This window comes from Alosa sapidissima, chromosome 9 (assembly GCF_018492685.1).
Source record: "Alosa sapidissima isolate fAloSap1 chromosome 9, fAloSap1.pri, whole genome shotgun sequence".
Lineage (NCBI taxonomy): Eukaryota > Metazoa > Chordata > Actinopteri > Clupeiformes > Clupeidae > Alosa > Alosa sapidissima.
This window is the reverse complement of record NC_055965.1, coordinates 25,609,271-25,626,549: the sequence shown is the minus strand read 5'-3', so window position 1 is coordinate 25,626,549 and position 17,279 is coordinate 25,609,271. Positions and strand designations below refer to the sequence as shown.

Genomic DNA, 17,279 nt, shown 5'->3' with positions numbered 1-17,279 from the left:
TGAGTTGACGGTCATATTCAAAGTCACATTGGTCTTTTCAATTTGAATAATGACCTTCAACTCATTTGAATGTCTTTCTTTGACAGTTGTCATCATTTCATCTCTTACTGTAGATGGAATCCCCCTGCATTCATTATGTATTAATACACTATTTTAAACAGCTGAAATTTTTTATTTTTTTCCTCTTCATATAGAGATTTGCTCAACCTACACAAACCTGTATGAGCCAATGTGGAACCATAACTTTCACCTGTGTGTCCACACTCTAAAATATTTCCCTGTTAAATAACAGTAAAAAAAAATGTAGTATGGTTGCCATTATTTTCCTGTTATTTTAACACTTCACTACTATGACAGTATCTTCATCTTAAAAAAATAAGGCTTGGACCTCATAGTAAACGTATGAGGTCCAAGAATATTCACCTTATAAGGTGAAGACCAACTCATAGGAAGTACACAGACACATAATGGCTGAACCCCAAAGTGGGCCCTGAGGACTAAGGACTAAAGACTCACAGATGTAATTGATCTCAGGTGCTAAGTGGGTGAGTCTGTGAGGCCACATGTGCTCACACAGGTGTAAATGGGTTTGTGACAGCACTTCACAAGATCACATGTTACCATGGTGACGTTTAATAACAAATATGTTGCTGATACTTGCCGGTTTGGGAATTTTCATTTTAAGTTTGTTGCTTTCCAAAACGGCCAATGCACAGAAGACAACTGCCTGATTCCACATTTTTTCAAACTTGTTTTACAAGCTGGTCATGTGTCATGCTGTTGTTAACCTTTGTATTTTTCAAATTTCCCTATGGTCTCTGTGGTAGACATCATAACACTTTGAACTGTGGGTAATAATTCCCTTTGTTGATGTCTGCACTGATGCAGACTCAAGGAAGGGGCTCAGTAAGTGTATACTCAAACCATCAAAGCCCTTTGAAATGCGACACTGGGACAGCTCTAAGCTCATACTAAGGACTTCTAAATGATGGCAACTACTGTATATGGCCATGCCTCATAAAAGCACTGTTGGAAATGATACAAACACCAATCCACTACTATTACTGCTGCTGGGTAACAAAAAGACACTGAGCATTTATTAGTATAAGTATAAGTATATATACTCTTTTGATCCCGTGAGGGAAATTTGGTCTCTGCATTTATCCCAATCCGTGAATTAGTGAAACACACTCAGCACACAGTGAAGTGAAGCACACACTAATCCCGGCGCAGTGAGCTGGCTGCAACAACAGCGGCACTCAGGGAGCAGTGAGGGGTTAGGTGCCTTGCTCAAGGCCACTTCAGCCGTGCCTACTGGTCGGGGTTCGAACTGGCAACCCTCTGGTTGCAAGTCCAAAGCGCTAACCAGTAGGCCACGGCTGCCCTCAAATTTGAATAAAATAATTAAATATTTCTAATTTGAGCAATACTGAGCCAACTAAATGACAATATAGCGTCAGTCCAGATATAGTGTAGAAAAGTTCTGGTCAGTATTACAGGGTGCACCCTATTGTTCGTTTATACCTTCCCAGACTGCAAATAATACTGCATGATAAGGTTATTTTGTACCTGGGTTAACAGGTATGTATGTGTTTTAAGAACACAACAATGGACAGATTGAAATTTAACATATGTTTTCTTTATTTGACAACAAAGTGCAGTATTTTAAAATAACAGGATATTAATGTTGAAATAAAAAAATAAATGAACAGCAAAATGTTAGAGTGCAAATACTGCACACATACGTATTTATGTAGGCTACATAGACACATTACATACAAAATTATCCCTAATATAGACCCTTTTAATCTGTTCATATATTTTCAGTTTATATATTCATATTCAACATAGATTCAGATAATGAAAGTGTATCAGACTGTAGTGTAGTGGCCAACTTTAAAACTAAGGGCACTACCATCGTGGTTTAAAGCTTATTTAAATTTAGTAGGATGTCCAGTCCACAATAGGAGTGTTTTCGTTATCAAACGTCAGGCGGGTGGTGCAACAAGGTGTTCCTAGGTTTCTTAATCAGTCATGGGTGTGTAAACCAATGAGAATGACATCTGTCATTCCATTTAACAGCATCTGTATTTTCATAGTCATTTTCATAGCGCATTTGAAGGAATCTGCTTACACGCAAGACCGTATGGAATAGTTATTCCACTAAACCATGTGTGACAGGGCCCTCAGGTTTATCCAACTAAATGGATGAGGACAGAGGCAGTAGTATAAACAATGTTATATTTATTATTTCTTTTCTTCGTTTAAAATGGATGGCAGGGGTGTACAGTAGGTAAATCCGATAAAAACAAAATCAGAATACACAATACGAAATAATCAAAGAAAACAAAATGTAATACACATAATCATAAATGAAATGCCCAGTGGATTGGTGGCTGCTACACGGCCTGAATTAACACAGGTACAGTAACCCTCGGACGGCTGCCCAGCCCCAAAAGTGATCTATGGCCATACACACACACAAACACAAGTGTAACACTCAAGCTTTCTAAATACAACCCACACGAGTATAAATAGGTGTTCAGTACACGCTCAACCACTAGAATGTGCCCTCACCGCAAACTAGGGGAAGGCGGCAGTCCTAGAGTACCTTAACTGTGTGACCTAATAGACCTAGCAGGCCATACTAGCAAACAGGGGGAAGGAGGGGCATTCAATAAAGGAAACAATACAAGACAAAACAAAAACAAGACAACCACGCTATTCAGCGCCAGTGGAGTGCTACCGATACAGCTACAATGAATAGCAGAAGCTATAATGAACTAATACTACCTGGGACATAGACCCCTATGGCCCAAGAGTAACAGTCTACTGTGTGGAGAAACTAGGTTGGGAGTCACAAAGAACTCAATATGAACTAATACCACCTGGGGCATAGATAGACCCCTATGCCCCAGGAGTAACAGTCTCCCGTGTGGATAAGCTAAGTCAGGGGTTACAAGAACCCATTAAAAACTAATACTGCCGGGGGGAAGAATAAGTCTCAATAGCCTCGGAGTAACAGTCTGAAATCGCTAACTAGCTGCTAATATGAGCTCAGGGATGGCAACAGCACTACACCTGGTCGTGTAACAGACCCTGGCAAACAGTGTAAATGCACCAGTGTATCACACTCAGACAAGCATACAACACAAAGAAAATAAACCAACACAAACAAGCATACTGTACAACCAACTTTGACGTGCTGTTAGGTTAACACTGACTAATACCAAAAGAAACTCTAATGGGGGAAAACAGTGGTCAAACTGTAATAGACAGCCAGCTGTGATCTACAACAGAGAGAAACGTTTAACACCCTGGTCCATGGTTATGTCGCATTTCATAACAATACACAACAGTTTTTATGAAGTTTAATTGTTCATAAGTCAAACGACATGTAAAAAAGAAAACATTGTACCAGATACATATTTAAAATAGGACCGTTGCACTGTTAGAACAATAAACAATGCCTACCTCGGCCTTTTCCACAATGCGAGCTAGCCCAGGGCAACAGGAGCAGAGGAGGGAGTAGTCACAGGGAAACAGGAGTAGGGAGGAGATGACAGTCTATAGCAAGATGAGCCAAACGTTACGACACTACAACCACCTGCCCCGTGTTCAAACTACGTGGCTAAACACAAACTCTCACTTTATGCTATTACCTACATGTCAGACAAACGTTCGTGGTCTACAGCAGTGGCAACAACTCACATTAAAAGTGTAAGGAGTACATGAAACATTCCACCTACCCAGACCACAGCGAGGGAGTTGTTCGCAACCAAAACCCAGCATGAAGTGCGCGGTTTGTACCGACCAGCGACAAGCAACTTGCGTACCAAACAATTTGGGAGAGCTTCTTTTGTGTTTGTCGGGAAGGAAGTTACGTACCCATGACCCCCAGCCCGCACGCCCAGGTGATTGCAATTAGTCGTGATCCTGACCTGATCACACATGCTTTATTAAAACCCAACAGAGTATAGCCTACACGCATTTGCACTTGTCTATTATTTGAACTCCTTGGCAAAGTGAAACTTACTTCACCATGGTGTCAGTCAATGACAAAACAGTTATAAACAGTTAATTAATTTCACTATTGACTGACAATTGGTTACCATTGAAAACATAGCATAACACTTACCCCAGTAATGTTTGAATGACTGAATAAAAAACGTTTATCCTGCAGAGGAGTTGCTTACATCTCTTGACAGTGCATCTTCAGCTGTGCTTCATATTTGCCTCTCCATTATTACCCATTAGCAAACGATGCATGGTGAACAACTACTCATTGTGAGATCTATTGGTAAATGTAAATGTAAATCAGGTTTCTAGACCGACTATACTTGCTAATACAAGGAATTTGATCTCTGAATTTATCCCATCCGTGAATTAGTGAACACACAGAGCACACAGTGAACACAGTGAGCCTTGCTACAGCGGTGCTCGGGGAGGGGTGAGTGGTTAGGTGCCTTGCTCAAGGGCACTTCGCCAATTCCTACTGATCGGGGATCGAACCGCGGCAACCCTCCGGTTACAAGCCCAACGCCCTGACCAGTAGGCCCACGACTGTCCCGGATGTGCACTGTTCCTGGAGTCACTGCAATATCGGGTCAATGCGTGGAGCGGACGGAGCAAGCCCCTCTTCCTTCTCCCTGTTCCAAAAATAAGGTTAATATATGGTCCTCGGGTAGAGGACGTATCAGATATTAAACTGATACTACTAGAACAGATACTACACTTGATCTTTAGTCTTTGGGGGCAGTGACAGACCACAGAATAAGAGACGAATAAGAAACGAATGCATTCAAGAAAAGTCTTCCGTGACTCTTGAGAGAGTACAATGACGTTAAAAACAACCAATTTGTTGTAGCAAACAAGCAAGCCAGTGGATAATAACGTAGCATGCATCGACATCGTTGAACAGCCTTTAAGCAGGTATCGACTACGTGGTAGGCTACTCTTTGGATTAAATGCAGACCAAAACAGCAGTGGTTTTGTGATTAAATGTCACTGTCATACGTTCCTGTTTGAACATCAACCAGCTAGCAAAAGGCCGAATTGTGTATTTTCTGTTTGTGTAGTTTGTAATGCTTTGCATGGCTGTGCGTTTGTGGATGAGAGAAGCATGGTGCATTGCAGGGGTGCCCATTTCACTGTTGATGGTGCGCTCTTAAAATAACATATAAACAACTCGCCATGGACTTCTCACCAGGTTTCTCTTGGTCAGTGGCGTATTGCGTTTTAGTGTATCGTAGTGTATGATAGAGATTTTTAGACAACGCGCCAGACCCCTCCTTAGATCGTTAATTGCCACAATCCTTGACGCGCTGGTCAAAAAAAAAAACGTGCAAGATAAGCATGCGCTGGGATAATAATCCGTTTTCCGCCATGCACCAGGTGGTGAAAATAGGGCCAAAGTATTTATTTTCACAAATCAAAGTGTAGGCCCACCATTTCCCAAAAGAAACAAAGATCAGTCAGAGACTTTATAATGATGACATACAGCACTCAAAATGTTCTCCATAGAAATGTATGGGGTTAGTTTGTATCGCCAGTTGTCACATATTGCACCCCTTCCTGTATTGTAAGTAACCAATTCCAACTGCATTGTTGCAAACCACATGATTGACATGACAAAATAACCACCGGAAATAACTGGCCGAAGCTGTTACCAAGACGGACTTCCCTTTAAGGGTGTTCATCAGCAGACATCTTTGGTTTATACTGTATACCTATGGATTATTACATTTCAACAGCATTACAGGAGCATCCGTTTTATTTTCTGTCATTGTCGGGCAACCCATTGGCACAATACATGAAGGTTTGCTACTGTAAGCTAATGCCATCAATGTATTTTCCAGCTTTATAAGTATGACAATATAATATCTCTTTTCAGCACGGACTGTGATTGTGCTTGTCTTTGCACTGGGTCATGTTGGCTTTGCAACTGCTGATGGTAAGTAAGCTACATAAATACAAGTCACATTAGTGCCATTAGTGCCAGGGGAAAAAAAAACTTGTCTTGTCAGGTAATGTTTTATGAATTATGAATGAATGATGTGCTTATGAGTGGGTAAGACGGTTTTTAGTGGCAGGCTAACACATACTGATGACTTGCACTAGCCTAGCACCAGCGAACCCTGCAATTAGAAGGACTGGATGAAACGTGTTGAAAACGGTCTCCACTAATAAATATCACACTTACTTACTTGGAAATGAGGTCCTATGTCCAAAATCCTGAACCACACCTTTAACAGTGCACATGCAATACCTTTTCTGTCCACTAATGGTTGTTTTGACGCTTTTTTGAGATTGCTATTTATAAAACGGAATGAAATGTAGGCCTACCTGCAAACAATGGAATGCAAGACTGAATCAGTGCTCAAAGTTTTCTAAAAATTTATCAATTCATTATTAATAAGCCTAACTTCTGTTCAAATCATATTTCTGGTATAATACTGTTTTATTTCCTCGTTCAAATGTTCATACAAAGACAGCAGAGTTCACACAGTCCTCACCCGTTGAGTGAATGTTAGAACAGTAGTCATTTCAAATGTTTTTTTCAGCACTTTATAAAACTCTCATAGTTTGAGAACTTTAAAGGAGAAATCCGGTGTGATATTGACCTAAAGTGTGTTGAAAAATGATACCGAGTATGAACTTTTGTCGCATAGCACATTTCGGCTTGTTCCCTGCACTCCGATATCTGGCGTTAGTTAGCTGATGCTACCAACAGGTTTTCAATGGGGGTGGCTCGTAGCCTGACGAGCCCCACATTAAAATGTAGGGTCTGGGCACTCACCATTGGCAGTGCTCAGTCCGAGGGGCGGAATAATCGGTTGTCTTTCAAATTTCATCTGCACTATAAGTCCCATATGTTTTCCCACCGGCGGAGCTAGTTGGCTAGTTCAAAATTTTGCCAACATAAAAAAAGCTTAACTTGTTTCACGCTGTTCGCCAACAGCAACATCATTATGTTAAGCCCGCCTAACGTCTCTATACATGATTTGATTGGCCAGATAGAAGTTTAATTTTTCCAGTTCACAAGCCAACGGAGAGTTGCTAGACTAGCCCTGGCAGCAAATGCAATTGAAAAAGCACTGGTAGTTTATTTACAAGACGATTTATAGGCCTACAGACAGTACCTTCACAAAGTTTTCCTTGAAATCTCGTGTGTCACGGGAAGTTGATTGACGAGAAAGATTGAAACTACAGCTGATACGTGACATGAACCATCCTGTCTTCGTCTTATCCTCCATTATGTCAGCTGAAGCTGCAATCCGTAGGCTATATGCACATGTACCAGTCACTCCTTCTTCACGTGTACAGCACGTCTTCTGTCAACATTACTATTGTTAGTATTCACGTATCAGCTGTAGTTTCTCGTCAATTCCTGTGACACGCGAGATTTCAAGATGGCGGTGCCTGGAAAACTTCATGAAAGTAATGTCTGTATAAATTGTCTTGTAAATAAACTACCAGTGCTTTTTCAAAGTTATCAATGTTCATTGAACATGGATTAAATTTGTGGTTTAGTAAATGATAAAAAGCCTTCACCAGATATATACTTACATTGCCTGATTCAACATGGATTAAATGGATTACTCAATTGGAATGAGTATTTGAAGACAATCAGGTTGTGTTTCGTTCAAAACTGGAGTGTTTTATGTAATTGTAACGTAATATGGTTTGATAAATTGGACAGCCGTTACTTTTCCTTTTTCACACTGTGTGATGCTCCTCTATGAGATGGTGAATTATGCTATGCAATTTTACATTACATTATGATCACCCATCTCCACACCTAGACCCCTGTAAGCAGTACACCAACATCTCTGACCCGTGGAGGAACCGTGGCTTCTTGTCGACTTCCTCTCAACTCCAGCTGAAGGACGACTCGGACCTGCAGGAAGGCTGGTACCGCTTCGTTGGTGTAGGGGGTGACATCTTGGATTTCGCCAGCATTCCAATCCCATCTTTGGCAGGGCAGCGTCTGGGATACTGTTCCCTCAGATCATACAGCCCTACGGTCACAAACATAAACCTGTGTGCAGGAGCGATCAGTAATGGAAGTGTGGATGTTAAAGTCTGTTCATCTAGATACTACGTGCACAAGCTCAGACCCACCGCCAGAAATCAGATTTATGCCACAAGTAAGACAATACTCTTTTCAGGACAGCCCCATAGTTTTGAATTTTATAACTAATGATATGCAGATTGAGACCCTGGCTTACTGAATCATGCATTAACAGATGGTTTGTGAAAATAGAGAGTGTTTTGGAGCGTTAGGTATGGACGTGCAACTGAAGCAGAACATTTGCAGGGCAAAAAATGAATAAAAATAGCAATTAAAATAGCTTCCATTGATTATAGTGGATTAAAATAAGTGTTGCAGCATTACACTGTGCAAACATTCCATTTCAGTTGTGGGTCCATTGTAGCCTGGACCTTGCTGCACTACCACCAATTGTCCTGTCCCTCCACTGTGGCATTGTGTGATGATGCCTTCTAGTAGTCTGTATCAATGACAGTTTGTGTGCCAGAGGAAAGGATGTATGGACATACTTTGTGTTGCCAGGCAAGAACCCCCCACTGACAAAACACTGAGCTATGCACTGTAATGTCAGACCTGCAACCTCCCTTCATTTCCTGGACCTAAAAGATATCTCTGTGCCTTTAGGCCATCAGAGATGTACGGAGTCCTCTTGTGGCGAGTTTGCCCAATGTGGTACATTGGGAGCCTGTGTGTGCAAGACTGGATATGAGATGCCCAAAGGACATCTACCGACAGGAGACACATACAGATGCACAGGTGAGAGAAAGAGATTTAGAAAATGTAAGATTTGAGGATTAGATTTTCACATAGTATCTTTATTTACACGTGTAAAAAAACACACCAACATTTTGGGACACTAGCTTATTCACCATATATCCCATAGATAGATAAGTCTCTGTGTGTGCAGTAACTCCATCTGACACACCTACCGCTACACTGTCATAATCATACATGATTCTGTTGGACAAATTATTTGCTGTGGCACAATATGTCAGTTCAATGTCATAACACTGTGTAAAAAAAAACAACAACATGAGTTTGTTTGCTTCCATATTTTGTGGTTTAGTAACTGACAAACCCTCTTTTCACCAGTATATACACTTACTTTACCTGATTCAACATGGATTAAATGGATTACTCAATTGGAATGACTATTTGAACACAATCAGGTTGTGTTTCGTTCAAAACTGGAGTGTTTTATGTAATTGTAACGTAATATGGTTTGATAAATTGGACAGCCGTTACTTTTCCTTTTTCACACTGTGTGATGCTCCTCTATGAGATGGTGAATTATGCTATGCAATGTTACATTACATTATGATCACCCATCTCCACACCTAGACCCCTGTAAGCAGTACACCAACATCTCTGACCCGTGGAGGAACCGTGGCTTCTTGTCGACTTCCTCTCAACTCCAGCTGAAGGACGACTCGGACCTGCAGGAAGGCTGGTACCGCTTTGTTGGTGTAGGGGGTGACATCCTGGATTTCGCCAGCATTCCAATCCCATCTTTGGCAGAGGAGCGTCTGGGATACTGTTCCCTCAGATCATACAGCCCTACGGTCACAAACGTAAATCTGTGTGCAGGAGCGATCAGTAATGGAAGTGTGGATGTTACAGTCTGTTCATCTAGATACTACGTGCACAAGCTCAGACCCACCGCCAGAAATCAGATTTATGCCACAAGTAAGACAATACTCTTTTCATGACAGCCCCATAGTTTTGAATTTTATAACTAATGATATGCAGATTGAGACCCTGGCTTACTGAATCATGCATTAACAGATGGTTTGTGAAAATAGACAGTGTTTTGGAGCGTTAGGTATGGACGTGCAACTGAAGCAGAACATTTGCAGGGCAAAAAATGAATAAAAATAGCAATTAAAATAGCTTCCATTGATTATAGTGGATTAAAATAAGTGTTGCAGCATTACACTGTGCAAACATTCCATTTCAGTTGTGGGTCCATTGTAGCCTGGACCTTGCTGCACTACCACCAATTGTCCTGTCCCTCCACTGTGGCATTGTGTGATGATGCCTTCTAGTAGTCTGTATCAATGACAGTTTGTGTGCCAGAGGAAAGGATGTATGGACATACTTTGTGTTGCCAGGCAAGAACCCCCCACTGACAAAACACTGAGCTATGCACTGTAATGTCAGACCTGCAACCTCCCTTCATTTCCTGGCCCTAAAAGATATCTCTGTGCCTCTAGGCCATCAGAGATGTACTGAGTCCTCTTGTGGCGAGTTTGCCCAATGTGGTACATTGGGGGCCTGTGTGTGCAAGACTGAGTATAAGATGCCCAAAGGACTTCTACCGACAGGAGACACATACAGATGCACAGGTGAGAGAAAGAGATTTAGAAAATGTAAGATTTGAAGATTAGATTTTCACATAGTATCTTTATTTACACGTGTTAAGAAACACACCAACATTTTGGGACACTAGCTTATTCACCGTATATCCCAGAGATAGATAAGTCTCTGTGTGTGCAGTAACTGCATCTGATACACCTACCGGTACACTGTCATAATCATACATGATTCTGTTGGACAAAATATTTGCTGTGGTACAATATGTCAGTTCAATGTCATAACACTGTGTAAAAAAAAACAACAACATGAGTTTGTTTACTTCCATATTTTGTGGTTTAGTAACTGACAAACCCTCTTTTCACCAGTATATACACTTACTTTACCTGATTCAACATGGATTAAATGGATTACTCAATTGGAAGGACTATTTGAACACAATCAGGTTGTGTTTCGTTCAAAACTGGAGTGTTTTATGTAATTGTAACGTAATATGGTTTGATAAATTGGACAGCCCTTCCTCTTCCTTTTTCACACTGTGTGATGCTCCTCTATGAGATGGTGAATTATGCTATGCAATGTTACATTACATTATGATCACCCATCTCCACACCTAGACCCCTGTAAGCAGTACACCAACATCTCTGACCCGTGGAGGAACCGTGGCTTCTTGTCGACTTCCTCTCAACTCCAGCTGAAGGACGACTCGGACCTGCAGGAAGGCTGGTACCGCTTCGTTGGTGTAGGGGGTGACATCCTGGATTTCGCCAGCATTCCAATCCCATCTTTGGCAGGGCAGCGTCTGGGATACTGTTCCCTCAGATCATACAGCCCTACGGTCACAAACATAAACCTGTGTGCAGGAGCGATCAGTAATGGAAGTGTGGATGTTAAAGTCTGTTCATCTAGATACTACGTGCACAAGCTCAGACCCACCGCCAGAAATCAGATTTATGCCACAAGTAAGACAATACTCTTTTCATTAAAACCCCATAGTTTTGAATTTTATAATAATAATTTTATAATAAATAATAATAATTTTATATAAGATGGTTTGTGAAAATAGGCAGTGTTTTGGAGTGTTAGGTACGGACGTGCAATTGAAGCAGAACATTTGCATGGCAAAAAATAAAAAAAAATAGCAATTAAAATAGCTTCCATTGATTATAGTGTAAGATAAGTATTGCAGCATTACGCTATGCAAACATTCCATTTCAGTTGCGCGTCCAGTGTAGCCTGGACCTTGCTGCGCTACTACCAATTGTCCTGTCCCTCCACTGTAGCATCGTGTGATGATGCCTTCTTGTAGTCTGTATCAATGACAGTTTGTGTGCCAGATGAAAGGATGTATGGACATACTTTGTGTTGCCAGGCAAGAACCCCCCACTGACAAAACACTGAGCTATGCACTGTAATGTCAGACCTGCAACCTCCCTTCATTTCCTGGCCCTAAAAGATATCTCTGTGCCTCTAGGCCATCAGAGATGTACTGAGTCCTCTTGTGGCGAGTTTGCCCAATGTGGTACATTGGGGGCCTGTGTGGGCAAGACTGGGTATAAGATGCCCAAAGGACTTCTACCGACAGGAGACACATACGGATGCACAGGTGAGAGAAAGAGATTTAGAAAATGTAAGATTTGAGGATTAGATTTTCACATAGTATCTTTATTTACACGTGTTACAAAACACACCAACATTTTGGGACACTAGCTTATTCACCGTATATCCCATAGATAGATAAGTCTCTGTGTGTGCAGTAACTCCATCTGACACACCTACCGCTACACTGTCATAATCATACATGATTCTGTTGGACAAATTATTTGCTGTGGCACAATATGTCAGTTCAATGTCATATAACACTGTGTAAAAAAAAACAACAACATGAGTTTGTTTGCTTCCATATTTTGTGGTTTAGTAACTGACAAACCCTCTTTTCACCAGTATATACACTTACTTTACCTGATTCAACATGGATTAAATGGATTACTCAATTGGAATGACTATTTGAACACAATCAGGTTGTGTTTCGTTCAAAACTGGAGTGTTTTATGTAATTGTAACGTAATATGGTTTGATAAATTGGACAGCCGTTACTTTTCCTTTTTCACACTGTGTGATGCTCCTCTATGAGATGGTGAATTATGCTATGCAATTTTACATTACATTATGATCACCCATCTCCACACCTAGACCCCTGTAAGCAGTACACCAACATCTCTGACCCGTGGAGGAACCGTGGCTTCTTGTTGACTTCCTCTCAACTCCAGCTGAAGGACGACTCGGACCTGCAGGAAGGCTGGTACCGCTTTGTTGGTGTAGGGGGTGACATCCTGGATTTCGCCAGCATTCCAATCCCATCTTTGGCAGAGGAGCGTCTGGGATACTGTTCCCTCAGATCATACAGCCCTACGGTCACAAACGTAAATCTGTGTGCAGGAGCGATCAGTAATGGAAGTGTGGATGTTAAAGTCTGTTCATCTAGATACTACGTGCACAAGCTCAGACCCACCGCCAGAAATCAGATTTATGCCACAAGTAAGACAATACTCTTTTCATGACAGCCCCATAGTTTTGAATTTTATAACTAATGATATGCAGATTGAGACCCTGGCTCACTGAATCATGCATTAACAGATGGTTTGTGAAAATAGACAGTGTTTTGGAGTGTTAGGTATGGACGTGCAATTGAAGCAGAACATTTGCAGGGCAAAAAATGAATAAAAATAGCAATTAAAATAGCTTCCATTGATTATAGTGGATTAAGATAAGTGTTGCAGCATTACGCTCTGTAAACATTCCATTTCAGTTGTGGGTCCATTGTAGCCTGGACCTTGCTGCACTACCACCAATTGTCCTGTCCCTCCACGTGTGGCATTGTGTGATGATGCCTTCTAGTAGTCTTATCAATGTCAGTTTGTGTGCCAGGGGAATGGATTATTGTACATACTTTGTGTTGCCAGGCAAGAACCCCCCACTGACAAAACACTGAGCTCTGCACTGTAATGTCAGACCTGCAACCTCCCTTCATTTCCTGGACCTAAAAGATATCTCTGTGCCTTTAGGCCATCAGAGATGTACGGAGTCCTCTTGTGGCGAGTTTGCCCAATGTGGTACATTGGGAGCCTGTGTGTGCAAGACTGGATATGAGATGCCCAAAGGACTTCTACCGACAGGAGACACATACGGATGCACAGGTGAGAGAAAGAGATTTACGGCCTCTACATACAGCTGCGTGCGTTGCAGTGCTGGAGACACATCCCATTCACTTTACATGGGCTGACGTCATTCGTTGCCGAACTGAATTGTGGGTCCGTTGCGTCGCGTTTCTCCCGTCGCTCGCGTTGAGAAGTTCAGCTGTTGCTGCACCAACAGACGGCACCGGCCAATCAAGCCAATCGATGGACGGCACCAACCAATCAAATTGCGGTTAGACTTCAAGTCATTTGCATAGCTACAGTAGGGAACACCCACTGGCATGCATTGATAGAACGCAACTGTGTGTAGAAGTCGTTAGAAAATGTAAGATTTGAGGATTAGATTTTCATATATCTTTATTTACATGTGTTAATGGACACACCAACATTTTGGGACACTAGCTTATTCACCGTGTATCCCAGAGATAGATAAGTCTCTGTGTGTGCAGTAACTCAATCTGATACACCTATCGGTAGGCTATCATAATCATACATGATTTTGTCGGACAAATTCTTTGATGTGGCACAATATGTCAGTTCAATGTCATAACACAGTGTAAAACATTTTTTTTTTAAACACGAGTTTGTTTTCTTTCTTGTTGTGTTGTTTAGTAACTGTGACAAGCCCTCTTTTCCTTTTTTCCCCCAATACACTAACCTTAACTGATTGAATTAGAAAAATGGATTACTCAATTGGAAGGACTATTTGAACACAATCAGATTGTGTTTCGTTCGCTTCCCCCTCGCCCTTCAAACTTTAACATAGGCAGTGCATAACACCTAATCGGTTCCAATTTCAACTGGTCTCTAAGCATATCCATCTTTAAGAAAACTCATGTGAAAACTTTTGGCAGCACTGTTGGCTGTGTAATTATTTCAGTATTCTTGCAAAGGCTCATGGCACCAAGGCATCCCATGTGTTCATTTGCCTTATTGGTTCAGTACTTAGGTGCTTCACATTAATCATACATGATTCTGTTGAACAAATTCTTTGCTGTGGCAAAATATGCCAGTTCAATGTCATAACACTGTGTTTAAAAAAAAAAAACTAAAAAAAACATGAGTTTGTTTACTTCCATGTTTTGTTGTTAAGTAACTGACAAGCCCTTGTTTCACCAGTATATACACTTGCCTTACCTGATTCAACATGGATTAAATGGATTACTCAATTGGAATGACTATTTGAACACAATCAGGTTGTGTTTCGTTCAAAACTGGAGTGTTTTATGTAATTGTAACGTAATATGGTTTGATAAATTGGACAGCCCCTCCTTTTCCTTTTTTACACTGTGTGATGCTCCTCTATGAGATGGTGAATTATGCTATACAATGTTACATTACATTATGATCACCCATCTCCACACCTAGACCCCTGTAAGCAGTACACCAACATCTCTGACCCGTGGAGGAACCGTGGTTTCTTGTCGACTTCCTCTCAACTCCAGCTGAAGGACGACTCGGACCTGCAGGAAGGCTGGTACCGCTTTGTTGGTGTAGGGGGTGACATCCTGGATTTCGCCAGCATTCCAATCCCATCTTTGGCAGAGGAGCGTCTGGGATACTGTTCCCTCAGATCATACAGCCCTACGGTCACAAACGTAAATCTGTGTGCAGGAGCGATCAGTAATGGAAGTGTGGATGTTACAGTCTGTTCATCTAGATACTACGTGCACAAGCTCAGACCCACCGCCAGAAATCAAATTTATGCCACAAGTAAGACAATACTCTTTTTTATGACAGCCCCATAGTTTTGAATTTTATAACTAATGATATGCAGATTGACACCCTGGCTCACTGAATGTCAGCTTGTGTGCCAGGGGAATGGATGTTTGTACATAGTTTGTGTTGCCAGGCAAGAACCCCCCACTGACAAAACACTGAGCTATGCACTGTAGTCAGACCTGCAACCTCCCATCATTTCCTGGCCCTAAAAGATATCTGTGCCTCTAGGCCATCAGAGATGTACTGAGTCCTCTTGTGGCGAGTTTGCCCAATGTGGTACATTGGGAGCCTGTGTGTGCAAGACTGGATGTGAGATGCCCAAAGGATTTCTACCGACAGGAGACGCATACGGATGCAGAGGTGAGAGAAAGAGATTTAGAAAATGTAAGATTTATGGGTTAGATTTTCATATATCTTTATTTACACGTGTTAAGGAACACAACAACATTTTGGTACACTAGCTTATTCACCATATATCCCAGAGTTAGATAGGTCTCTGTGTGTACAGTAACTCCATCTAACGCACCTACCAGTAGGCAGGGATTGTAACAATAGGAATTGTTGTCCCACGGACCTGTTGAAGTGTGACACTATGTAGAGACTATGTAGACAATAACTCTTCTTTATTCCAACATGAAGCTTATATTCCAAAACACACAGGAGATCACAAAATCCAACAAAGGAGAAAAATCCAAACAGAGGCAACTTTGCAACGATACCTTAACAAAGTTCAGTTTTTCCACAAAGTGGAGATTTAGTCCAAACAGTATTCCATACAGGGGCAATCCAAGAGAATAATCCAAGACACAGTCCGAAAGTCCGAAAGTCCAAAAGTACCAGAGTGACGCAAACAGAGTTCAGTAGCAAGGCTAGGCAATGTAACAAAGCAATGTCAAACAAAGACTAAGCAAAGGGCATGGCAGGAGCAGAGCTTAAATACCACATGGTCAGGTCACATGACAGAGATAACAGGACACAGGTGAAATGAATAACATAGGATTAAGGCTAACAAAGCATGTGTTAAAACAAATGACCACCAGAGGCCGCCAAAGAGTCCCAAAACCATGACACGTGTCCCAGAAAACTAATAAAGTATTGCCCCGTTGGGCAGAATTAACATATTCTTTAGCCCGAGTGAGTTAGAAGGAGCAGAATATAACAGGGATGGGCACAAATACATCAAAATATATTTCCAAATAAAATACCAAATACCCACCTTAAAAAATGTATCAAAATAAGCTACAAAATACAGCAGTGTCTCCTCAGTTGATGCCTTTAAGCACAACTAACTTATCAAACAGTGTTGCATTCAGTCCAGCAAAGGAAAATAAATGCTTTTTGAACCTCACAAAAAGGTTTTTATTGAGGGGATATTGGTCCAAGGATGGCAAGTCCTTCCTTTGTTTTGGTCCTCTAAAAAATGAAGTGACTATAGCTCAGGCTTGCTGTGAGCGGACTTCAGGAAAACCTCCAAGTCATCGGTGAAGATGAAGAAGTCCAAGTACAAACAAAGCACCAAGTACCTAGGATTCGATCCAATCTGCAGCACCGCGAGTTTTGTGTTGTGATGACTAGTGCAATGTGCATGTCCATAGACCTCTGAAGTTCGCCTACAAAAAAGAACCAACACGGCCATCTTTGCCCATATAAGGAGCTCCGGTTATTAATTGAAGCTAACTACCTATAGCAAGTAGCATTGCAAGTTAGCTCTGGGGTAGCAAAAATCAAAGTGTGCCGCCTTCACGTACCGGAGATCACAGTATCCACTTGAAGGCAGAGGACAAAAGTGTGTTCAGGAAAACGTCTGCATTTCAGACTTTTTCATCCCCGCGAGAGTTTAAAAGATGCGATAATTCAAAATCCCCATGTTATTTTCCCATAGGAAAAATCGCCAGATACCGGATGTCAACGATGGCTGCTTTTTTGTAGGCGAATTTCAGAGGTCTATGCGTCTACTGTAGCACTTGGAGTTTACGAGATGGAAACGAAAGGGA

General features: G+C 41.5%; 1 protein-coding gene, 1 long non-coding RNA gene and 1 pseudogene across 4 annotated transcripts in view; 1 reads left to right on the top strand and 2 right to left on the bottom strand.

The window, feature by feature from the left end:
* LOC121719393 overlaps positions 1-17,279 on the top strand; it is a 97,435-nt gene that overhangs the window by 68,566 nt on the left and 11,590 nt on the right. The window contains exons 2-12 of one of the 2 annotated variants that reach the window (XM_042104944.1): positions 5,894-5,950; positions 7,806-8,150; positions 8,678-8,809; positions 9,395-9,739; positions 10,267-10,398; positions 10,984-11,328; positions 11,841-11,972; positions 12,560-12,904; positions 13,432-13,563; positions 14,932-15,276; positions 15,514-15,645. In XM_042104944.1, coding sequence (XP_041960878.1) covers positions 5,894-5,950; positions 7,806-8,150; positions 8,678-8,809; positions 9,395-9,739; positions 10,267-10,398; positions 10,984-11,328; positions 11,841-11,972; positions 12,560-12,904; positions 13,432-13,563; positions 14,932-15,276; positions 15,514-15,645 — 2,442 coding nt within the window. The remainder of the gene's footprint in view (positions 1-5,893; positions 5,951-7,805; positions 8,151-8,677; positions 8,810-9,394; positions 9,740-10,266; positions 10,399-10,983; positions 11,329-11,840; positions 11,973-12,559; positions 12,905-13,431; positions 13,564-14,931; positions 15,277-15,513; positions 15,646-17,279) is intronic. The other variant, XM_042104943.1, reaches the window with a different exon arrangement.
* On the bottom strand, positions 2,264-17,206 carry LOC121719702. 2 transcript variants are annotated; one of them, XR_006034315.1, is made up of 4 exons: positions 17,196-17,206; positions 15,903-15,906; positions 3,750-3,954; positions 2,264-3,567 (listed from the first exon to the last, which is right to left on the bottom strand). It is a non-coding gene; the product is annotated as an uncharacterized LOC121719702 (long non-coding RNA). The 2 variants fall into 2 exon arrangements; XR_006034316.1 differs by having other exon boundaries at positions 2,264-3,954.
* Positions 4,570-4,779, bottom strand: LOC121719868 (annotated as a pseudogene).